The 22,145-nt window shown below is 55.6% G+C and overlaps 2 protein-coding genes across 2 annotated transcripts in view; one reads left to right on the top strand and one right to left on the bottom strand.

The window, feature by feature from the left end:
- Positions 1 to 784: 784 nt before the first annotated feature.
- RAD52 (RAD52 DNA repair protein) lies at positions 785 to 9,757 on the bottom strand. Its single transcript, XM_078598947.1, has 12 exons — positions 9,449 to 9,757; positions 8,356 to 8,519; positions 7,095 to 7,196; positions 6,743 to 6,836; positions 6,417 to 6,484; positions 5,318 to 5,436; positions 4,772 to 4,847; positions 3,271 to 3,575; positions 2,900 to 3,036; positions 2,143 to 2,220; positions 1,347 to 1,574; positions 785 to 1,234 (listed from the first exon to the last, which is right to left on the bottom strand). Exons 2-12 carry the CDS (start codon positions 8,413 to 8,415, stop codon positions 1,173 to 1,175), a joined length of 1,329 nt encoding a protein of 442 aa, XP_078455073.1. The 5' UTR covers positions 8,416 to 8,519; positions 9,449 to 9,757; the 3' UTR covers positions 785 to 1,172.
- A 9,430-nt stretch (positions 9,758 to 19,187) lies between these two features.
- The window catches only part of LOC144721379 (ELKS/Rab6-interacting/CAST family member 1-like), a 55,969-nt gene continuing 53,011 nt past the window's right edge, over positions 19,188 to 22,145 (top strand). Inside the window, exon 1 of the mRNA XM_078598945.1 lies at positions 19,188 to 19,791. Coding sequence (XP_078455071.1) covers positions 19,447 to 19,791 — 345 coding nt within the window. The 5' untranslated portion in view covers positions 19,188 to 19,446. The remainder of the gene's footprint in view (positions 19,792 to 22,145) is intronic.

The following is a 22,145-nucleotide window of genomic DNA, read 5'->3' as shown; positions in this document are numbered from 1 at the left end:
CCTCTGGTGGGAGGCACCGCACGGTGGAGGCAGAAGCCAAGCGACGGGACACAGGAAGTCTGCTTGGCTGCAGGGGGTGTGCGGATAGCGGCTGGGTCACAGGTCAATTCACAGGTTGCCGGTCGATCGCGCCCCTTCGTCAGCTCGCACATAGCCTCGGAGAGAGAGAATATGCACGTCACGTTTGATCAATGAACACATCGCGTGGTAAAAAGCTCAGATGACACACGAGCACCCGTGCCTTTGTGACTAAGAGTGGATTACAATAACGGAGATCGACACTGCACTTAAACATGACACTTCGCGACATGACTCATCGCAAACACCGCTCAACAGCCAAACGATCACAAACACGCAGATTAAGGTCGGGGGCAAGGTCAAGAGCCAAGGCGTGTGGTATTATTTGATGACCTTTGTCAATCCGCTACTGGATGAAGGCCCCTCCCCACGATGTGTCGATCATGGAGGGTTGTTTGACCACACCGCACACGAATCGGATTGGCGACCGTGAGAAACATAACACGTGGATGCATATAAATACAGTACAACAATGGATATTCCCAGCAATACCCTCTGCTGTCGGCCATCCAAGCACGATTCAGGGGGAAATATTGGACCGGATCAATTAATCTCATTCGCCATTGACGTTAGCCGTGGCCAGGAAACAAACTCGGGTTGCCAGGTTCATCGCGCAGAGCGCTAATCACTGTGATGTGACCACTTCTCAAAGCAACCCACCACATTTTACCTCGCTCGGAATTAAAGGCATTAATCACAATATACCTGTGTTTAAATGAAAACTTTATTGACACATTGTGAAAGCAATGTCTTATACTATAAAAGCTATACACTATGGAAAGAACACCCTGCCCAACGATGTCTATCGGTTTAAACTCATATCAGGGTCTTTTTGCGATCACATGGGCATCAAGTCACGAGCTCTTGTTAAGTGAGCAGCAACTAATAAACCAACGCGCAGCTAAAAATTGTATTTTTTATTATCAAGCACGGTTAATCCACCAACCGGATAATTTATCTACAGAGATTGAGAGTTCATTATTAAAACTTTTGTGGTTGCTGATGCTGGTCCACGTGAGCGCCACTTCCCAGCGTCGCGGGCGCATCCTGCCCTTCTGGCCTGCTCCGGCCTGCCCCGGCCTCACCGCCCTCGCTCACAGAGGCTCCACGCGCGGCCTCTTGGCCACGTGCCTCGTGCGGCCAGACGCCCCCACGTCTGTACGGAAACACAAAGGGATGGCGGCTGAGCACGAGGCAGGCGGGGTTGCGCATGGGCGCTCGTCAACGCACGAGACCCCGCGGCGTCACCCTCCACCCTCCACCCTCACCTGGCCTGTGTCTGGGGCTGCCGTCGGCCGTGCACCCATTGTTCGCGTTCTGCTGCGGCGGTCCGTCGGGGCGGCGGCGGTCGGGCCTCTTTGGCGTGCAGCTGCGTGTCACCATAGCGTGGTGGCTGGGCGAGATGGGCAAGGGGCAGGCGTTCGGCCCCACTGTGTCGGTCGGCTCCTCGTACCCGCACATGTCTCCCTGAAGCAGCTCCATCAGCTCTCGGTCGACTGTTCGGACGTGACAATTGATCCGTGCTCGTTACCACGTTGCCGGCATTACACTACCGCTTAATTTCACAGCATAATCTGAACTTCAGCAAGCTGATTGGTTGGCTGATATTGACCACATTAGAACAATCAGTCAATACCGCTGAGATGCTCCAAATGAAGCCGGGTCTCAGCCGCCCATGATTAAACCAAACTCACGTGTAGCGAGTTCATGGTCTCAGCACAGTCGTCAACGACTGCAACATACAACCAGCACTGTCGGGAGAAGATGCAGTGCAACTAACGAGGATGAGCGGCGATGGAAAGAACCTCAGCAGTCATTCGAAGATTTCATTTTACAGAGAGGATTAAAAAACACGGAGTCATCTTACATTGATCTCTGTGGGTTCCCAATGGAAATTGTCCACATGGAATTGAAGCAAAAAAATGAAAAAAAATGTTTTACAAATCTGAAACTCAGAATCGTAAAGTGCTTATCAGTGGCATGTTTTAAAACATGCAGGTAATGAAATGGAGAAACGGTGTACGGTGATGAGTGTGGGGAGCTCAAAGGCGCGTGTGAACTCACCAGATGTGATGTTCTCTGCTTTTTTCACCACGCTGCTGCTGCTGCCGCCATCAGCTCCCGTGGGTACCTTCCCGCTATCTGTAGGGTGACCCGACATGGGATACAGAGTCAGGGCGCCAGGCTAACAGTGATGGCAAGGTGGATGTTAAGTGCTCGTCTAAAGGTGTAGTGGTGTTGTTGTTAGAGGGTGGACTGTGTGCATGGTTGGTGGGTGTGTGGATAGAGTTCAAGTATAACCTTTATCGGTTTAAATGTATGGGTTCAAGTCAAGTTGATTTTGTGTAACCAGGCGAGAACTCAAAAGAGATCAGGATCGAGTCTCATTTGCGAGCATGACCTGGGTCACCAAAATGACAAAAAGCAAAACAAAGAAAAATCGGAGCAAAAGCAACCATTTCAGTGGGTAGTATGAGCGATTATGGGTAGGGTGTGTGGGTATTGCATGGGGGGCAGCAGCGTGTATGTAGTGTGTGGAGATGGTGCGTGTAGTGTGTGAGCAGGGCTATCTCAATGTTAAATGGAGCGCCTGTGCAGATGGGGGAAGAGGAACCCTAGAAACAAGAGACAGAAAAAACACAAGAGGCTGACGTAGAGACATGGAGAAAGACAGAGAGAATTCGTTTTGGGGGGCACAAAGAAACCGGGGCACTGTGCACATGCCATGCGATACCCATGCTGCACGTATTGCACAGCCCGCACGGCGTGGGCAGCGCGTGTGGGCGCCAGTGTTGGGGTGAGGGCAACGGGGTTTGATTGCCTGTCGCGGCCGCCTCTCCCGATTCTCCGCGCTGGTCTTTGCTCGCCATGCTCTGCCGAAAGCGCTGTTGCTGCTGCTGCTGGAGTTGTTTACGCAGCAAGCGAATGTCGTGCGTGCTCGTGGGGTTTCCAGGAGCCCTGAGGAGTCCGCAGACGCATGCGCGCATACACACACACGCACGCTAACTCCAGCCACTCGCTGCAGTCGGTTCACGCGCAAGGAAGGATTCAATTGCGAAGCCATTCATCGAATCTCATATCAACCATTCCGATTTCCATGCTGCCGTCTAGCCAAGGGGATCCCCACCCCCCAAGTGGCAGCTGTCCCTGTGTGGCACAAGGTGAATACGGCACCGGCGAGGATTCACGCACCCCTGGTCGGGATTGTCCTCGCTCAGCAGCTCGGGCACCGACTTCCTGCACGGGGCAGTGGGCTGCGGCCCTCCCGGCGGGACCTCTCCTTGCTCCTCCTCCGTCGACACCGACCCCTCCTCTGCCGTCGTTGCCGTCTTCTCGGCAGGTCCGGGGTCGCCAGCGGCGGCGGCAGCTTGCGCTGCAGCCATGTGCCGGGCCGCTTGCCGGCGCCACGACTGGTTGATGCCGGAGACGCGCGCCAGCTCCAGTTGCGCCTCCTGGTTGGGGTTCTTGATATCGGCGGGGCCGTACGCCGGCGCTGGCTGCCATACAAAATAAAAGCAGTGCCACGTGTCCTCAAAACAATCTGAGCAGATGTACCATGCCCCACATGGTGCATCCTTGAAAATGTTATTTGAAAAAAATAATCGCACGCCCGAATCTCAATAACTAAACAGCGATTAAAGATATGGCAACTTGTGACTGCAGACACGCCAGGCAGTCACAGTAGGGCACTTGACCATGCAGTGATGGTGGTTTTGTATGACGAGCAACTGTTAGAGGGCGAGTGCAGTAATAACCATAGAGTTGGATTATATGCTCCAGACTTGTCTTGTGATTTTTCATGGTTTCAGTGTTTTTAATCGTTTATTTTAAATAACTACGTCATTCTCATTGCCCTCGCTCATTCTCCTTTTCTGTCCCCATTACGAATACAATGAGCCAAAAATGTCTGTTTGTGTGTAACGCGCATGACGTCACTCGACATGCCGCACCCCTTCCCCCTCATTAATAGGCTAGTTTCCTGGAACTTCCTTCGCCCCACCTGTGCTGTCGGCTCCCTAGCCTATAACCCATCCAAGGACGGGTGTATTGCAGTAAATCTGAAACAATAAAGCGAAAAGCAGACCGCAACTTCATATTCATTGCATCCATTCGTGTGCAATTTGTAAGGCCGTGGTGATACTTATTCCATTTAAAGGTTATAATCCCTTGTTCATCATGACGTCCTTTTTACTTCGATGTCTCAATAGCGTTACGGAGATCACGTGACGCGAAGGTTCTGCCCTTATAGTGAGGGTTGTAAGTTGACGCTGAGGAGGGGGGGGAGGTGCCTCCCCCCCCATGTGGAGTGACGTCACCCGCTCATGATTAATGAGGGGGGGGGGTGCCTCACGTCATCCGGTCATGATTATTAATGAGGGGGGTGGTTGCCCCTTGTGGAGTGACGTCACCCCCTCATGGTTATTGGGGAGGGGTGCGGCACGTGGAGTGACGTCACCCGCTCATGATTATTAATGAGGGGAGGGGTGCCACCTGTGCTGTCGGCTCCCTACCAGTTTATCATCAGGCTCAAGACCTTCCGCTCCCCTCTGGTTATGCCTGGCTGCTTCTCTTTACAAAATATATATGCCAAGGGCTTTCTGTACGGCGTCTTCAGATTCGGCCACACGTAAATGCTGCACAAATCCACACTGTATTTACTTAATTGGTTATAAAGGTTGTATTTATCACTTACGGGCTTGGGCAGCCTGTTGATGCATTTCAGGTAATCCTTGTCCTGGATGCAGTTACCCAAGCAGTTACCAAAGGACCTGGAGGAGAGAGGGAACAGAGGCAGCGTGAGGGCCGTCTGGAGCCGGCCTGCGTGGCAGAACAGAAGCTGAAGTCGGATCCCTGCATGGCTAAAATTCCCATTGTCAAGGCGGCCACACTCGTGCATCCACCCAGCAGACGGGGTGTGTTAGTGCTTGATACCGCTACAGACCTAACCCTGGGTTTTCTATAGGACAAGTCCCTATTGGCAACATAACTTTAAACGTATGTTGCGTTCATATAGGATGATCGTTGCGAGTTATCAGACAGACGGACAGAGCTACTGAATGAACACTTTAAACTTTTTCTGGAAAGTTTTAAAATAGACACCTCTGCTCAATTGTAACCTCGGTGCGAACCCTACACGAACCAAAAGTAAACCAAAGCCACCATTATGAATTGAGCCCCGACCCCAACGTCCCGGCTGTCCCCGTGTCCACCGAGATCAGGTTAATAGAGAGAGCCGCACCTGAGCGACCTCTTGAGTCCGTCCGTCACAGATTCCTTGCGCGCCTTCTCCAACGACAGCGCCTTGGAACGCTGCCCCTCGCTCACCCCGTAGCCAACATCCTCGTGGTAGGCGCCGTCCTACGGCGCCGGCAGAGGCATCACGTGGGAAAGAGAACGATCGGCAGAATCCAGCGTGACACCAGCAATCATCACGTCTGTGACCTCCAACTCGGTGAAAATTCATAGTAAAGGTTTTTGAGTTAGATCGCGTAAGTATAAATGTGACAAAACCCTCCACCACCCGACACGGCCAATCAGTAAGGGATTTGTCACGTAAACAAAACGCCAAATAGTTACTACTTCAGCCCACCGGTGTGTTGAGTGAATCCCCAAAATTTACAATCTGAGTACGACGTTTCGGGCGATTTGCCAGAATATTCTGGCGAATCGCCCGATGATGCTGGATGTAATTACCAGCGAAACGTCGTACTCAAATTGTAAATGTTATGGATTCACTCTTCAACACACTGGTGGGCTGAAGTAACTATTTGGCGTTTTGTTCACATGACAAATCCCTTACTGATTGGCCTTTTCGGGTGGTGGAGGGTTTTTACACATTTATACTTATGCGATCTAACCCAAAAACCTTTATTATGAATAATATTGGTCGCGAAAGCCTACGTGTTTGGTGAACATTGTCTGTGACATTCAAACCTTCAATAGCATGACAATTTTTGCTGACCTCCAAACTAGTGACCGCTGTCTGTGACCACCAACTTGGTGACACATTTTTCCAAGACATCCAAACCAATGACCATTATTGCCATGGCCACAAATCCAACGACCTCCAATTCAGTGATCATCATATGTGATCTCCAACCTATCGACCATCCAGACGATAATCTTTGACCCCGTAGCCTTCAACCTTGTATCCTTGACCGCCAACCAACTGACCACCATGTCTGTGACATCTGAATGGAAGTTGGATGACAGAGGATCTGGGAGCAAAACCTCCCCGCCACCACTGAACAATCCTCAGGCAGTCCCTCACGACCATTACACACAAACACTGTTGCCATCGGTGTCATAAGAAATAAGCTTCAGTAAATACATCTTACCTTTAACTCCACCTTGACAAAAGAGCTGACGCCCACATAGTATTTTCCGTCGACAAAATCTACAAAATCTGAGAGGGAGAGGATATTGATTAACTCAGCTCACTGCATTGCCACACACCGATTCAACACTGTCATGCGGTGTGCCATTGCTGCAGCCCCACATTGCGTGTGTGAATCACGTGTGCGTATCAATCCTTTGGACCGCCTGCAGTAAAACAATCTATGGGCCCTGCAGTGTGGCAGGTGGAAATAACGAAACTTTAACCATTAGATTAGCCAAGCGGCGCTTCCCCGTGCAGTCGGTGGCCGAACGCCGTGGGGCTCACCGATGTTTTGCTGCGACACGGAGTGGGACCAGCCGTTGAAGCCGAACATCGCGTTGGCGAGGTTGACCACCTTGTGGCCCTCGACATAGTTAAGCTGAGACAACACAGGGGCCAGGGAAAGTGCACGAGGTTGGACCAAAGACAAGTTCACGTGGGGGACCCAACAATCACACTCACCCACAGCTCAGCATTTCAGCAGAACGATAATATCCAAAGAACACAAATATGCCTACAACCCTCACAATCAGATAAACACAGGTGCAAACACAGACACTGGGCAAGAGCACATGTAGCCCAGAGTGGGAGGTGAGCCAGCCGGGAGGAGGCCACACGCCTCAAGGGACTTCCCCACCTTCTGTCCGCCGGGGCCCTGGCGCTGGCTGATGTAGTCGGTGCCCAGGCGCTTGCGCAGCGCCGACTGGATCGCCTGGTACTCCACGGCCGTGTACTCCATCTGCACACGCGGCACCGCCAATTAACACGATTGGCTACCTACTTTGCGAAAGCTCAACATACGTCCATACGCACACCCCTCGGGTTGGATGAAGGGTCAAATAATTACTATGTGAATGTATACAGCAGAGTCTAAATGGCACCGCATCTCGACGCTGCACAGAAAAACAAAGGGCGCATTTATTTTATAGAGACAGGGAGAAAAAGTCAAGTCTTGAGCCTGGACTTAATAAGTTACTTTTGCATAACCAGGTGATAAACTCAAGAGACCAGGATAAGCCTCATTTGGAAGAATGACTTGGGGCATGAGTCCATCCAAAGAGGGCAATGATTGCTACGTATAATCCTATTTGAGTTATTTGCGGTGTAATTTTCGAACATGGCAAATATGGACACCGACGCCGGCACACAACGGCCCGCTCATCAGAACGACGTCAGGAGATATTTAATGTTCCCAATGGAGCAGACGGCACAGAGTAATGTTTAGTTCATCACACCGCAGTAACTTGAAGAGGGACAGGTGTGCCGAAATGAGATGGGTGAGGTCTACGAAAAAAATCACTCAGTATATGCCTCATCTCATCATAGCTCGAAAGCTAAGCAGTGGTTGGTACTTGGATGAGTGACTGCCTGGGATTATTAAGTATTGTAGGCTTGGGCTTTGTGAATCCATCTGTGCGGAGCTCCGAACGTCCTTCCTTGTATGCGTGGTGTGTTTTATGTTTCCCCTCCCATACGAAGCCAAACACAAACATCCCAATTGGAAACCCTCCTGAAAAATAATCTTAAGACTTGGTGAAGATTTCCTGGAAAAATAATTGGCACCATTATTACTATTAGCTCCTGCTCAACTGCTCGTCTCCACACCTGTCAACCCCCGTCTCTACCTCATTACAGACCAATTCAGATCTTATTAGTCACCCCGTGCCCTTACACATCTCAACGTTCATCCTACAAAGTCCCATCACAAGGGAGAAACACAAACAAATAGACACAATCGATGTTTTACTCCATTTAACTGTACAAGAATACGGGTACAGCCGTATGGGTTGACAGGTATGGGTTGACAGGTACGGGTTGACAGGTATGGCTTGACAGTTACGGGTTGACAGGTATGCGTCTCTGTCCGGATCCCACGAGTGCGACTCGGGCCACGTCACCTGGCCGAAGCGCTTTGCGTCTCCATTCTTTGCAGCAGCAGCAGCATCCCCTAAGGGCATGGCGCCCGGGGTGAGCGGTGTGGTGTGTTGTGTTGACAACAACTCGTGAAGAGCATGAGGGCTGCCAACGCCGCCGCCGCCACCACCGTGGCACCACCACAGTGCTGCCAACAAGACAATGAGCTCAACAAGATCAATGCCAACAATACTGTGTACAACACAACACCGCAGTAATAACACTATTATTTGTTATCGCAGCTTAGGCAGGTAAACAACGTTCACGATGTGAACGTTAAACCGCGAAAACGGCCGCGTTTATCGCCTGATCCGAATCGCGACAGCGCCGCAGCTCCACGGCCTTGCCCGGCTCCAATGACGATGGTGGTGGTGGTGGCGATTGTGGTGGTGGTGGCGGCGATGGTGGTGGCAGTGGTGGTGGCAATGGTGGTGGTGGCGGTGGTGGCGATAGTGGTGGTGGCGATGGTGGTGGCGGTGGTGGTGGCGATGGTGGTGGCGGTGGTGGCGGCGATGGTGGCGGCGATGGTGGCGGCGATGGTGGTGGTGGCGGTGGTGGCGGCGGTGGTGGCGGCGGTGGCGGCGATGGTGGCGGCAGTGGTGGTGGCGATGGTGGTGGCGGTGGTGGCGGCGATGGTGGCGGCGGTGGTGGCGATGGTGGTGGTGGTGGCGATGGTGGTGGTGGTGGAGGCGATGGTGGTGGTGGTGGTGGCGATGCCAAATCATCGGCTATGATATATCCGCTGCTGGATGACGGCCCTCGCCACCCCTCACACTGCCCGGCTGCCACTGCTCCTACAGCGCGTGTAAATAATTCCATGGCTCCACCTCAGAGGCGATCGCCCCCTCGGACGCACGTTCCCCACAACTTTGCAATTAAAGAGTTTGATAATTAAGTTCGCGAGACGATTGCGAACCTGCTCGTGCTGGTGCCTCACCTCGTTGTCAACACGAGACGCCCTGTGACCGTCAATGACAGCGGCGATAAACGCCAGTATAGACGACAACAACAACAGAAGCACAGCAGCGAGTTATTAGCCAAGGAATGTAACGCGTGTGAGAGAGAGTGGAGCCTTACCGGGGAGATGGAGCGATTAGATGGCCCCTGGTGAAGGCGCCAGGCGGATGAGAAACGTCGCGGGCAGTGGCGGCGGCTTGGGGCGGCCGTCACCTCGCAGTGGGTAGATCATGGCCGGTGACGACGACCGTGATACACAATTAAAATTATAAATAAATGCTCACGCCCGGCAGTGAGTTATTACTATCACCGTGATTATTTTGTTGACATTTTGCGGTATTTTATTTATATTTTAACACGAATCGCGTCCCCCTGCCCCGGACGGCGGCGCCGACTTCAAAACCCACGCGCGCGCCGCGATTGGTGACGCCTCGTTACCGCGGACCAATCGGAACGCGCCCCGGCGAAAGATTCGTTACGCGCGGACCAATGAGAGTTGCTCCTCTGTGTTGGGTTCCCTTGCCCAGTGATTGTGTTGATTTTCTGCGGCATGGACACCGTGCAGGACACTTCACCAATGGGTGGCTCAAAATAGAGCGATTTAAAACACTGTACATGATATTAACTTAGACTAATTAGAAACATATATGAGTTTGATTTAAACATGTTTGATCAGCGTCGCTGTGGAGATCTTGAAGAGTAAAATATTGAGCATGGACTTGAATAGTTAGTGGTGGGGAGTCGAGATCACGGATGGCTGGGGAGGGTTTTTGATCCACAAACTGGAGGTTCCCTGCGCGGAAAGTCGCTCCTTCCTTTCTGCTACTGCCCCCCGTATAGTCTGGGATTTCTTACCGCAGTCATCCGTGCTGTCGGCTCCCTGTCCCGATTCAAGTCCAGCCTCGAAACCTCCCTCGTCTCCCTGCCTGTGACGGCCCCTTTCTCGCCACGGTGGCTAGGAGATGTTAACTACCTCGCCTGGTATGCAAGAGGCCGTGGGTTCGATCCCGACCCTGACGCCTGCTATATTTGGAGTTTGCGTGTTCACCCCGTGGTCGCGTGGACTTTTCTCCGGGTCCACCGGTGTTTATTTAGAGTGTTTGGCTGCTGTACATGTCCACATGATAAACCACTTTGTTGAGCTATCATTTGTGGCCAGGTCGCTTCTGAAAAAGAGCTATCTAGCTCAGTGGGCCTTACCTGGTAAAATGCAATAGTTTAAATAGTTATTTTATGAAGCGTGATGCATAGCGCCCTACCTAAACATGTAAATACTTTTAACTCCCTTTCGTATTGAGATGCTGTTGAATGCACGTATGTTGAACTTTCTCACAGTGCGTAGCCAACCGTGCTAATCGGAGGTGCGGTGGAAAGGACAACAAACTAAACACAATAATGATCAGTTCTCAAATAAATGTGGATGCTGAATAAATAAACATTGCAGAGTATTGCTGTGCTGCCATCTCCTGGCCACCGGGCACAGGCGGTTGATTTGAACCTTGACCGTCTTCTTGAATTTGGAATGTCATGCATGCGAGAGGGCATGAGCTGATGAGATGGAGCTATTTAATCCATTGATGTGCAAGTGCCGGGCAGGATATTACATGAGCAGGATCGTGACGGGTGGCGGCTGCTTGAGGAGGCCTTCATCCAGCAGTGGATTGACCATGGCTGATGGTGACGATGGCATTTCACACACACAGCAAAATCACATTTCGCAAATCTCTTCTTGATCCACCAACCCTTGCCTCAACTTATGACACCGTCACAGGGTATATCATTCAACGTTGGAAGAGGAGCAATTGGCTATGACACAATCGCATGGGATGCGTGCCCGCTCTCGCCAGATCTCTGAAGCTAAGCGGGTGCGAGCCATGAGAGGGCTGCTTGGATGGGTGACCAACCACGCAGGGGCTTCTTGCCCAGGCGCTGTCGGCGTTGGGGGCTGCGCGGCGTGGCCAGGGGGAGGCGGTGCCGAGAGCCTCCCCCCGGGGGGAGCGGCGCGGCGCTGGGCTTGTCTCCGGGGTTTCTCGCACACAGAGCCAGAGACTCTCGTTAGCGGGACTGGCCAAACGTCCCAATGTAGCAGGGCCCTATACTGAAAGGGGTTTTTTAATCCTGAACAGCTTACCTCTAATGCCACGGGCTCTTGCTCCGGTAGAAGCCACCGGAGCCGTTCATCCATACAGCCCCACCTGTGAGCCTGCGCTTTTAAGATAAGGGTTGGTGGATCACGGAGAGATTTGTGAGACTCCCAAGCCCTGCTGAGTTGCGAGGTGGCCAACAGATAGCAGTGTAGCAAGTAGATTCGTGAGCCCGTTTGAAATATGTTTTAAGTAGACCTTGTACACACAGGGGGTGGAATGGTGGCGCAGTGGTTAGCGCACTTCACTATGAACCCGGCCACCTGAGTTCGATTGCGGGCCACGGACAATATCGGCCGCGATCCTTGAGGTCCCCATCACCAACCCGCACTGACGAGTGTGGTGAAGTATGGTTAAACAACGCCAAATGACCAACGGGCCATGGGGATGCCGTCATCCAGCGGTGGATTTACAACTGGCTCTATATAATGACGCTTTTTATTGCCGTTACGCTCTGTGTATTATCGTATTGCTTGCTGTACAAGGTTCAGCAACACGCATTCTCGTGTTGGCGCTATGCAGTGCTGCTGCTGCTGGCACAGGACACGCTCCAGACCCAATATGGTTACGCTGAGCAAGGAACGGCAAAGGAAACTATTCCGCTTGGAATGAACCAAATTATTTGGTGAGGCTGCGTTGACAGTGGCGCACAAGGAATGAAGAAGGCTCATTGCCCAAAACGTCGCCTATTATATACGGTGCCTTTTAAGGCCCCAGCGACTTTGACAATTTTATTTTGTTAAGTGTGCAGGCAATGCAACTGCACCGGGTCCTATCGGCGGGAGGGGCCCAGGCGCCGGGCTACGAAGAGGGGATGGTGCGGGGGAGAGGGATGGGTGCGGGGGAGGGGGAAGGGTGCGGGGGAGGGGAGCTGGACATGGGGCCCAAAGTCATTGGTTCCACCAGAGTCAATGCCAACCACGTTATGCCACGAGTGGCTTTTAGCTGCTCACGAGTAAGATCGTGGCAACTCGTACGATAGAATGCCAGCCAGCTCCCACTAAATACATATTGTCCATGTGTTCCTCATCTTGTCTCTCTGTAATGTACTCGTGTATGCACGAGCGCCACGCTGAGTCGTAGGGCTCTTTTTCAGGAGGGTCCTGCTTCTGCCACGTTTGGTTTCTATCCGTAAAATATTTTCAGCCAATTAATGATGAGTGTTTATTATTATTAAAAAAAAATACCACGTGGGGAGGAAACCGGAGCACCCGGAGAAAACGCACATGTTGCTCGAGATGGCAACGCTCTCTATCCCCATTCAGATGGAGGCAGATGGCGATTAGTTCACTTGCTTTACTTCTTTCTCCCGGCGAGCCGGGGTATGGGGACCTCCTCGACGCCCACCCTCGGGGAAGGGAATTTCCCCACACCTCTTGTGTGCGACCCACAAACCCTCGCTGCTGCCTCCGCAGCGCTGGATTGCAGACGGCCACGTGCAGCGTGTCCACAACCGCCGCCGAGCTGGGAATGTCCCAGCACGCACCGCTCCAATCCCTCTTTGCGCACTCTTCCGCTGATGATGATGATGCGGTGGTCGAGACGACGACTAGCAGGCAGGGTCTCGCCGCCAATCAATGAAGAAGAGCCATTGCCCGAAACGTCGCCTCCTATATCCCCCCCCCCCCCTTTTAAGACCAAGGTGTTATTTACGAATGCGTTATAATTTGTTTTAAAACAGACGAGCAGCCCACACGACTTTTCGACGCGACCTACTGTCCGTCTCTCCCTTCTTCTAGACGTGACGTCCTGCCAGCCAGCCAGCAAAACTTATTTCTTAAAATAATATTCGTATAAGCAATACGGATCCTCTCCATATCTGTTTTTCCAGATTTTGAAAATATATGTTACACATTCCCATCGACTCAACTGTCTTTTGTCAAGGAGGGCATCATTTCAGCAGCATTTATTCGGTTTCGACACGCAGTGTCTCATCAGCAGGAGTCAGGCTCGTTAGAATGAATGCTAGTGAACTGCCAGATGCGTATAGCCCCCCTCCCCGACCCCGCACTTTGAAGGTATGGGGGACCCCACTATAACGCAATATTATATAATTACAATAAATAAATAAACAACCCAGAGTAATCATTAGCTCGGATGTTTCGCTTTTTCAATTACGGTGTAAGATCTCCAGATTATCTCTCAATGCGTTATACACGACTCTAGAATACAACAGAAGGCGTTCAAAATTACATCCATCAACATCATCACCCGTCGTCATTATGATTTTAATTTACAACACGGTCACGAGTAGAATAAAAATCCAACGAGCCTATAATATCTCTCCATTGATTCATTATTTCATCCCGACCAATGAGACCTCTCTCTCTCACACACATTCACACACTCACTCACACACACTCTCACACACTCACACACACAAGGCAAGCGGATTGCTCAATGTGACGCGACACTGGCTGGCCCGTGACGTCAGGCGAGCTGGCCGGACCATGAATCCAGCACGACGGCGCGGCCACGGAGCGCCCGGTGCGGGTAAGGAGGAGCCGCTCGCTCGCTCGCTCCATCAGCCGCTCGCTCGCTCCATCAGCCGCTCGGCCGCTCCATCAGCCGCTCGGCCGCCCGCTCGGCCCGCCCGTTCCGCACGGCGTAGACGACAGAGACCGGGGGGGGGGGGGTCCGCATCGAGGGGGTCGCGCACGAGACGCTCCACCGCGCAGCAGCGCCACCGGACCGGTGAAGCAGCGAGCAAGGAGGCGGTGGAGAGGGGGGGGGGCGATCGGGAGGGGGGGGTCGAGGCCCCGGGGAGGCAGAGAGTGGAGGGTACGCGGTGGGATGGGTGGGGGTCGTCGAGGAGGCTGGGCGTACGCGGTGTGCGGTCCCGGGTGGGTACGTGTGATGATGATGATGTTGCTGCTGATGATGATGCTGATCGTGATGATGATGCTGATCGTGATGATGATAACGATGCTGCTGCTGCTGATGATGATGATGCTGTTACCGTCGCCGCTGCTGCTGCAGATGATGATACAATGCAATGGTGGTGGTGCTGCTGCTGCTGATGTTTCTGATGCTGAAGATGCTTTTCACTGCTTCCGCTGCTCTTGCGAATAATGATACTACAATAATACAATGGCGGTGATGATGATAATGCTAGTGATGATGATGCAAGTGATGATTGTGTTGCTGTAGCTTATGATGATACAACACAACGGTGCTGCTGCTGCTGATGCGAGCCGGGATGATGGCTCGTGCAGCTCGGCCGGGTGGCTCGGATTCGCTAGGGCAAGCTCAGCGGACAGGGGTTTGCAATAGGGCCAGGGGATACGGTTAGCGCTGTTGTTAGGGAAGCGTAAGCGCTGTGGATATGGGAAGGGTTATGCATAGTGTTGGTGGAAGGGAAAGTGTTGATGATGTTCGGGTTAGGAAAAGAGTTGGTGTTAGGGGCTAGCGGTCGGCATGGTGTTGGTGTTAGGGGGTAGCGATAGGAATAGGCCGGGCAGCTACATCAACGAGTGCTCGACTGCCCCCATCTCCTCTGCTGCCCCCCACACCCCCCCCCACACGCACCTCGGGCGCCCGGTTCGGCGCAGTGCGGCGGCTCCAACCGGCGCGGCGTGCCGGAGTGAAGTATAACCACCATCACCACCACCATCACCACCACCACCATCACCACCACCATCACCACCACCATCACCACCACCATCACCACCATCACTACCATCACCACCACCATCATCACCATCACTACCACCACCATCACCACCATCACCACCATCACTACCACCACCATCACCACCACCACCATCACCACCATCACCACCACCATCACTACCGCCACCATCGCCACCATCACCACCACCATCATCACCACCACCACCATCATCACCATCATTACCACCATCACCACCACCATCACTACCACCACCATCACTACCACCACCACCATCACCACCACCACCACACCATCACCACCACCATCACCACCACCACCATCATCACCATCACTACCACCACCACACCATCACCACCACCACCATCACCACCATCACCACCACAACCATCACCGCTATCACCACCACCATCACCACCACCATCACCACCATCACCACCACAACTATCACCACCATCATCATCACTATCACCACCACCATCACCAACATCACCACCACCATCACTACCATCACCACCATCACTACCATCACTACCATCACCACCACCATCATCACCACCATCACCACCATCACCACCACCATCATCACCACCACCATCACTACAACCACCATCACCACCATCACTACAACCACCATCACCACCACCATCATCACCACCACCACAACCACCATCACTACAACCACCATCACCACCACCATCATCACCACCACTACAACCACCATCACCACCATTACTAAAAACCACCATCAACCACAACCATCGTCTCCAGCACCTCCATCGCGTCTCGCGCGGCGCGCATCGCGAGGGGGCGGAGGGAGGAGGATGGCTCCCTGCGAGGGGAGGGGGGAGCAGGGATGTGTCGGAAGGCCCCGTGTGTATCATCTTCCCTGCGCTGCGATGTTAGACTCTGCTGCTGCTGTTGTTGATGTTGACGATTTGTTGTTGTTGTTGTGTAATGGACGCGGGGTGCCGTGTGTTCGGTTTGTTTCGCGCGAGACAAAGGAGAGCGCCGAGGCGAATGTGCCGTGTGGCTGCGCCCGCAATTCGCATGCGGGCGGCGCGCGCGCGCTGCGCGGCACGGGAGCGTGTCGGAGGCGCGCCCGGCCTCCATCGCTCTCCTCCCCCCACACTCGCCCTCTCGCCTCGTCGTCACGATTCCTCATCATCATCATCATCATCACCTGCACCCTCATCCTCTGCTTGCTTCCTCAATGCTTCTCTGTCTCTCTCTTCCTCCTCCTGCTTCCCCCTCCATTGCCTGTCCGATTTTCGTTCTCCTCCCTCCCCTTGCATCTTCCCGATATAATAGGAGGAGACTTCTATTCGCTCTTCATCACTGTCACCATCATCACGCTCCTTCCTCCTCCTCCATTCGCTTCTCATCATCATCACCACCACCATCGTCCTGTTCCATCAGCTCCTTCTCGTCCTCCTTCCTTGACATGCCCCCTGCTTCCCCCTCCCTCCCCTCTTCCCCCCCTCGCCCTCGCGTCGTTATAGCGATGAGAGCGCCGCTCATCACCACGGGACGCGCGCGCGCGCGCCCCTCCACTCACGCGCGGGCATCGCGCCAGCGGGAGGGGAGGGGCCAGCAGGGAGCACACGGCCCATGGAGGAGGAGGGGGGCATGGGGGGCATGGGGGGAATGCACACGATCGTGGGGGGGTGTACGGAAGGGGTCGCGCCGTTGACCTCAACGCGTGGACCGGACGCCCTTGAGCGCGGGGGGGATGATGGAGGCACAGACTGAGGGGGGCCTGTGGGGGGGGGGCAGCGGGCGGGGGGGGGGTCCACTCAGCTCCCCTCACCCCTCACCCACCCAGCCACTCGCTCTGTCCAGCCTTGCCGACCCCCCATCCAGACGACATCGCGTTTATCCCCCGCTCCTTCCTGACCCCCACTGTCTCTGTGGCAGTGCTGAACACAGCGAATCGGTTTTGGAGAGGGCAATATATCGATTGATTCCATCATCATCATAGCCATGATCGATCCACCGCTGGATGGGTCACGTGACATCGGTTTCCAGCAGTCCGTGACTTAATCAATCTTTTCGTCGCGTCGAAATGCGCGTGGCCTCTCTTCTCTCAGTACATGGAGCGGGAATAACTGATTGATTCATAATTTTTGTTTGGGTCAGATATCGTAAATAAAATGTGTCGTAACCCCCCCGCCCCCTCCGAACGACACAGTAAATTAATAAAATTGTCACGTGAAGGAACGTGACGATTTATTTCTACAGCAATCGTGAAGCAGTAATAACGCAGTAATACGTAGTAAGTATTATGATGATGATGATGGAGCGTCGGGCGTTGCCATTGATGTGCGTGCTGGTGCTGGGCGGATTGTTGATCCAGCAGTGAATCGAACATGTAGCTGATGACGATTGCCATATTTGTTGATTATTGTCGCGCGTGTGTGGGGATCGATAGCGCACTGCGCTACGCACATCGGTGTCCCGAGTTCGATTCCCGCTCACGACCCACACCAGCGTCGATTATCAGAACCGGTCTCGGGCCTCCCCTAGGTCGACTCAGCCTCAAAATAAATACCTGGTGCGATGTATAAACATCGCCACTCGGGAGACAACGATGACCCAGGCGTGGTGCTCGCCACCCACCCCCTCGTGTACCGTGCTGGCTTTCATAGGTGCTCGCTAACAGCACTTTCTCCAACGATCTATTAAGTCGTGTGTGTGCGTGTCTGTGTGTGCGTGTCTGTGTGTGCGCGCCTGTGTGTGCGTGCCTGTGCGTGCGTGCCTGTGCGTGCGTGCCTGCGTGTGTGTGCGTGCGTGTGCGTGCCTGTGTGTGTGTGCCTGTGTGTGCGTGTCTGTGTGTGCGTGCCTGTGTGTGCGTGCGTGTGTGTGCGTGCCTGTGTGTGCGTGCGTGTGTGTGCGTGTGTGTGTGCGTGCCTGTGTGTGCGTGCGTGTGTGTGCGTGCGTGTGCGTGCCTGTGTGTGCGTGCCTGTGTGTGCGTGCGTGTGTGTGCGTGCGTGTGCGTGCCTGTGTGTGCGTGCCTGTGTGTGCGTGCGTGTGTGTGCGTGTGTGTGCGTGCCTGCGTGTGTGTGCGTGCGTGTGCGTGCCTGTGTGTGTGTGCCTGTGTGTGCGTGCCTGTGTGTGCGTGCCTGTGTGTGCGTGCCTGTGTGTGTGTGCGTGCGTGTGCGTGCCTGTGTGTGCGTGCGTGTGTGTGCGTGCCTGTGTGTGCGTGCCTGTGTGTGCGTGCGTGTGTGTGCGTGTGTGTGCGTGCCTGTGTGTGCGTGCCTGTGTGTGCGTGCGTGTGTGTGCGTGTGTGTGCGTGCCTGTGTGTGCGTGCCTGTGTGTGCGTGCGTGTGTGTGCGTGGCTGAGCAGGGATGACCGCGACCCCGCGCCGCGACCTCCCGGCGCGCCACCCCCGGCGCTCCCCCCGCCCGTGAGGCGTGCGGGTGCGAGGCTCCGGCTTCAGTAGCAGGAGACGCAGCGGGAGACGGGGCGGAGTGGCAGCAGGGGGAGCAGGAGCAGCAGGAGCAGCAGGAGGAGCAGGGGGAGCATTCGCAGGAGGAGGAAGAGACGGCGCCGCCGCCGCAGCAGCAGCAGCAGCAGGGTAATCAGGAGCAGAGGTAGAAGAGGAGCTCGAAAGAGCAGCGAGAGAAGCAGCAGTTGGAGCAACAGGAGGGGAAGCAGCAGCAGGAAGGGATCAGTAACATCAGGTACAGCAACAGCTGCAGAAGTAAGAGAAACAAGCAGGGCCAATATAGGGAGGGCAGCAGCAGCAGTAGCAGCAAGAAGAACATACAGAGGAAGAGCAGAGACAGGAGTTGCAACAGCGGGAAGAGTAGAAGTGCAGCAACACGAGGAGGAGCGCCGGGAAGAGCGGCTGCAGCAGTAACGGCAGGAGGAGCAGGGGCCGTAGTAGGAGCAGCAGGGGGAGCAGGAGGAGCAGCAGCAGGAGCAGCAGGAGGAGCAGGGGCCGTAGTAGGAGCAGCAGGAGGAGCAGGGGCAGCAGCAGCAGGAGCAGCAGGAGGAGCAGGGGCCGTAGTAGGAGCAGCAGGAGGAGCAGGGGCCGTAGTAGGAGCAGCAGGAGGAGCAGGAGGAGCAGCAGCAGGGGCAGCAGGAGCATCAGGAGGAGCAGGAGGAGATCAGCGGCAGATGGAGGAAGCGCAGCAACCGTAGGAGGAGCGAGGTTTGCAGCAGCAGGACGGGGTAAGGATCGGCAAAGCAGAGGCAGCTGAGAGCAGCAGCAGCAGCAGCAAAAGGAATTGGGGAGGAATCTCCACGGGACCCTCGACGGGGTTCTTCAGGCGAGACCCTCAACGGGACCCTCCAGGCGAGACCCTCGACGGGACCCTCCGCGGGACCCGGCGTAGCCATGTTCGGCAGCGGGCGTTCTCTGGGGCAGAGCCCGGCGCGCTCCCCGCGGCTGCCGCGGTCTCCCCGCCTCGGGCACCGCCGCGCGGGTAGCGCTGGCGACGGGGCGGGCTCGGGCCGCACCCTCTCCATGGAGAACATCCAGTCGCTCAACGCGGCCTACGCCACCTCGGGGCCCATGTACCTGGGCGAGCACGACATGACGGGCCTGCACGCGTCGCCGCTGCCCGTCAAGAGCGTGGTGACGCTGGGCCGAGGGCCCGGAGCGCTCCAGGCGCGCCTCTCGTACGGCGGCCGCGTCACCACCATGGGCAGCAGCCCCAACATTGCGGCGGCCAGCGGGCAGGTGGGCCAGATGCGAGCCAGGTGTGTGTGGGTGGGACAGGTGTGGGTGAGTGGGCTGGGTGTGTGTGGGTGGGACAGGTGCGTGTGAGTGGGCTGGGTGTGTGTGGGTGGGCTGGGTGTGGGTGAGTGGGCTGGGTGTGTGTGTGTGGTTGGGAGAGGTGTGGGTGAGTGGGCTGGGTGTGTGTGGGTGGGACAGGTGCGTGTGAGTGGGCTGGGTGTGTGTGGGTGGCCTGGGTGTGGGTGAGTGGGCTGGGTGTGTGTGTGTGGTTGGGAGAGGTGCGGGTGAGTGGGCTGGATGTGTGTGGGTGGGACAGGTGCGTGTGAGTGGGCTGGGTGTGTGTGGGTGGGCTGGGTGTGGGTGAGTGGGCTGGGTGTGTGTGTGTGGTTGGGAGAGGTGTGGGTGAGTGGGCTGGGTGTGTGTGGGTGGGACAGGTGCGTGTGAGTGGGCTGGGTGTGTGTGGGTGGGCTGGGTGTGGGTGAGTGGGCTGGGTGTGTGTGTGTGGTTGGGAGAGGTGTGGGTGAGTGGGCTGGGTGTGTGTGGGTGGGACAGGTGCGTGTGAGTGGGCTGGGTGTGTGTGGGTGGCCTGGGTGTGGGTGAGTGGGCTGGGTGTGTGTGTGTGGTTGGGAGAGGTGTGGGTGAGTGGGCTGGGTGTGTGTGGGTGGGATAGGTTCGAGTGAGTGGGCTGGGTGTGTGTGGGTGGGCTGGGTGTGGGTGAGTGGGCTGGGTGTGTGTGTGTGGTTGGGAGAGGTGTGGGTGAGTGGGCTGGGTGTGTGTGGGTGGGACAGGTTCGAGTGAGTGGGCTGGGTGTGTGTGGGTGGGCTGGGTGTGGGTGAGTGGGCTGGGTGTGTGTGTGTGGTTGGGAGAGGTGTGGGTGAGTGGGCTGGGTGTGTGTGGGTGGGACAGGTGCGGGTGAGTGGGCTGGGTGTGTGTGGGTGGGACAGGTGCGTGTGAGTGGGCTGGGTGTGTGTGGGTGGCCTGGGTGTGGGTGAGTGGGCTGGGTGTGTGTGTGTGGTTGGGAGAGGTGTGGGTGAGTGGGCTGGGTGTGTGTGGGTGGGATAGGTTCGAGTGAGTGGGCTGGGTGTGTGTGGGTGGGCTGGGTGTGGGTGAGTGGGCTGGGTGTGTGTGTGTGGTTGGGAGAGGTGTGGGTGAGTGGGCTGGGTGTGTGTGGGTGGGACAGGTTCGAGTGAGTGGGCTGGGTGTGTGTGGGTGGGCTGGGTGTGGGTGAGTGGGCTGGGTGTGTGTGTGTGGTTGGGAGAGGTGTGGGTGAGTGGGCTGGGTGTGTGTGGGTGGGACAGGTTCGAGTGAGTGGGCTGGGTGTGTGTGGGTGGGCTGGGTGTGTGTGTGTGGTTGTGAGAGGTGTGGGTGAGTGGGCTGGGTGTGTGTGGTTGAGACAGGTTCGGGCGAGCGGGTGGAGTTCGGGTGAGTGGGCTGGGTGTGTGCTGGGACAGGTGCGGGCGAGTGGGCTGGGTGTGGGCGAGTGGGCTGGGTGTGTGTGGGTGGGCTGGGCGTGGGCGAGTGGGCTGGGTGTGTGTGTGGGACAGGTTCGAGTGAGTGGGCTGGGTGTGGGTGGGCTGGGTGTGGGTGAGTGGGCTGGGGTGTGTGGTTGGGAGAGGTGTGGGTGAGTGGGCTGGGTGTGTGTGGTTGGGAGAGGTGTGGGTGAGTGGGCTGGGTGAGTGAGTGGGCTGGGTGTGTGTGGGTGGGAGAGGTGCGGGTGAGTGGGCTGGGTGTGTGTGGGTGGGACAGGTGCGGGTGAGTGGGCTGGGTGAGTGAGTGGGCTGGGTGAGTGAGTGGGCTGGGTGTGTGTGGGTGGGACAGGTGCGGGCGAGTGGGCTGGGTGAGTGAGTGGGCTGGGTGAGTGAGTGGGCTGGGTGTGTGTGGGTGGGATAGGTGCGGGTGAGTGGGCTGGGTGAGTGAGTGGGCTGGGTGAGTGAGTGGGTGGTACAGGTGGGGGTGAGTGGGCTGGGTGTGTGTGGGTGGGACATGTGCGGGTGAGTGAGTGGGCTGGGTGTGGATGAGTGGGCTGGGTGTGTGTGGGTGGGACAGGTGCGGGTGAGTGGGCTGGGTGTGGATGAGTGGGCTGGGTGTGGGTGAGTGGGCTGGGTGAGTGAGTGGGCTGGGTGAGTGAGTGAGTGGGCTGGGTGTGTGTGGGTGGGACAGGTGCGGGTGAGTGAGCTGGGTGAGTGAGTGGGCTGGGTGAGTGAGTGGGCTGGGTGTGTGTGGGTCGGACAGGTGCGGGTGAGTGAGTGGGCTGGGTGAGTGAGTGGGCTGGGTGTGTGTGGGTGGGAGAGGTGTGGGCGAGTGGGCCTATTGCCCGCTCATCCAAATATTGTTGAGTTTTTATGAAACAAGTGGCA

Source organism: Lampetra planeri, chromosome 11, assembly GCF_965212315.1.
Source record: "Lampetra planeri chromosome 11, kcLamPlan1.2.h2, whole genome shotgun sequence".
Taxonomy (NCBI): Eukaryota; Metazoa; Chordata; class Hyperoartia; order Petromyzontiformes; family Petromyzontidae; genus Lampetra; species Lampetra planeri.
This window is presented reverse-complemented; position numbering and strand designations above follow the sequence as displayed.

Bases quoted from the DNA above. Each gene is read 5' to 3' on its own strand.
- RAD52 (XM_078598947.1), bottom strand. From the start codon at position 8,415: ATGCCCTTAGGGGATGCTGCTGCTGCTGCAAAGAATGGAGACGCAAAG. The intron at 2,221-2,899 runs GCAATCAAACCC...GTCACCCTACAG, and splicing joins GGGAGAGGCGGCCGCGACAG to ATAGCGGGAAGGTACCCACG. The intron at 1,235-1,346 runs GTGAGGGTGGAG...GTTTCCGTACAG, and splicing joins CAGCCCCAGACACAGGCCAG to ACGTGGGGGCGTCTGGCCGC.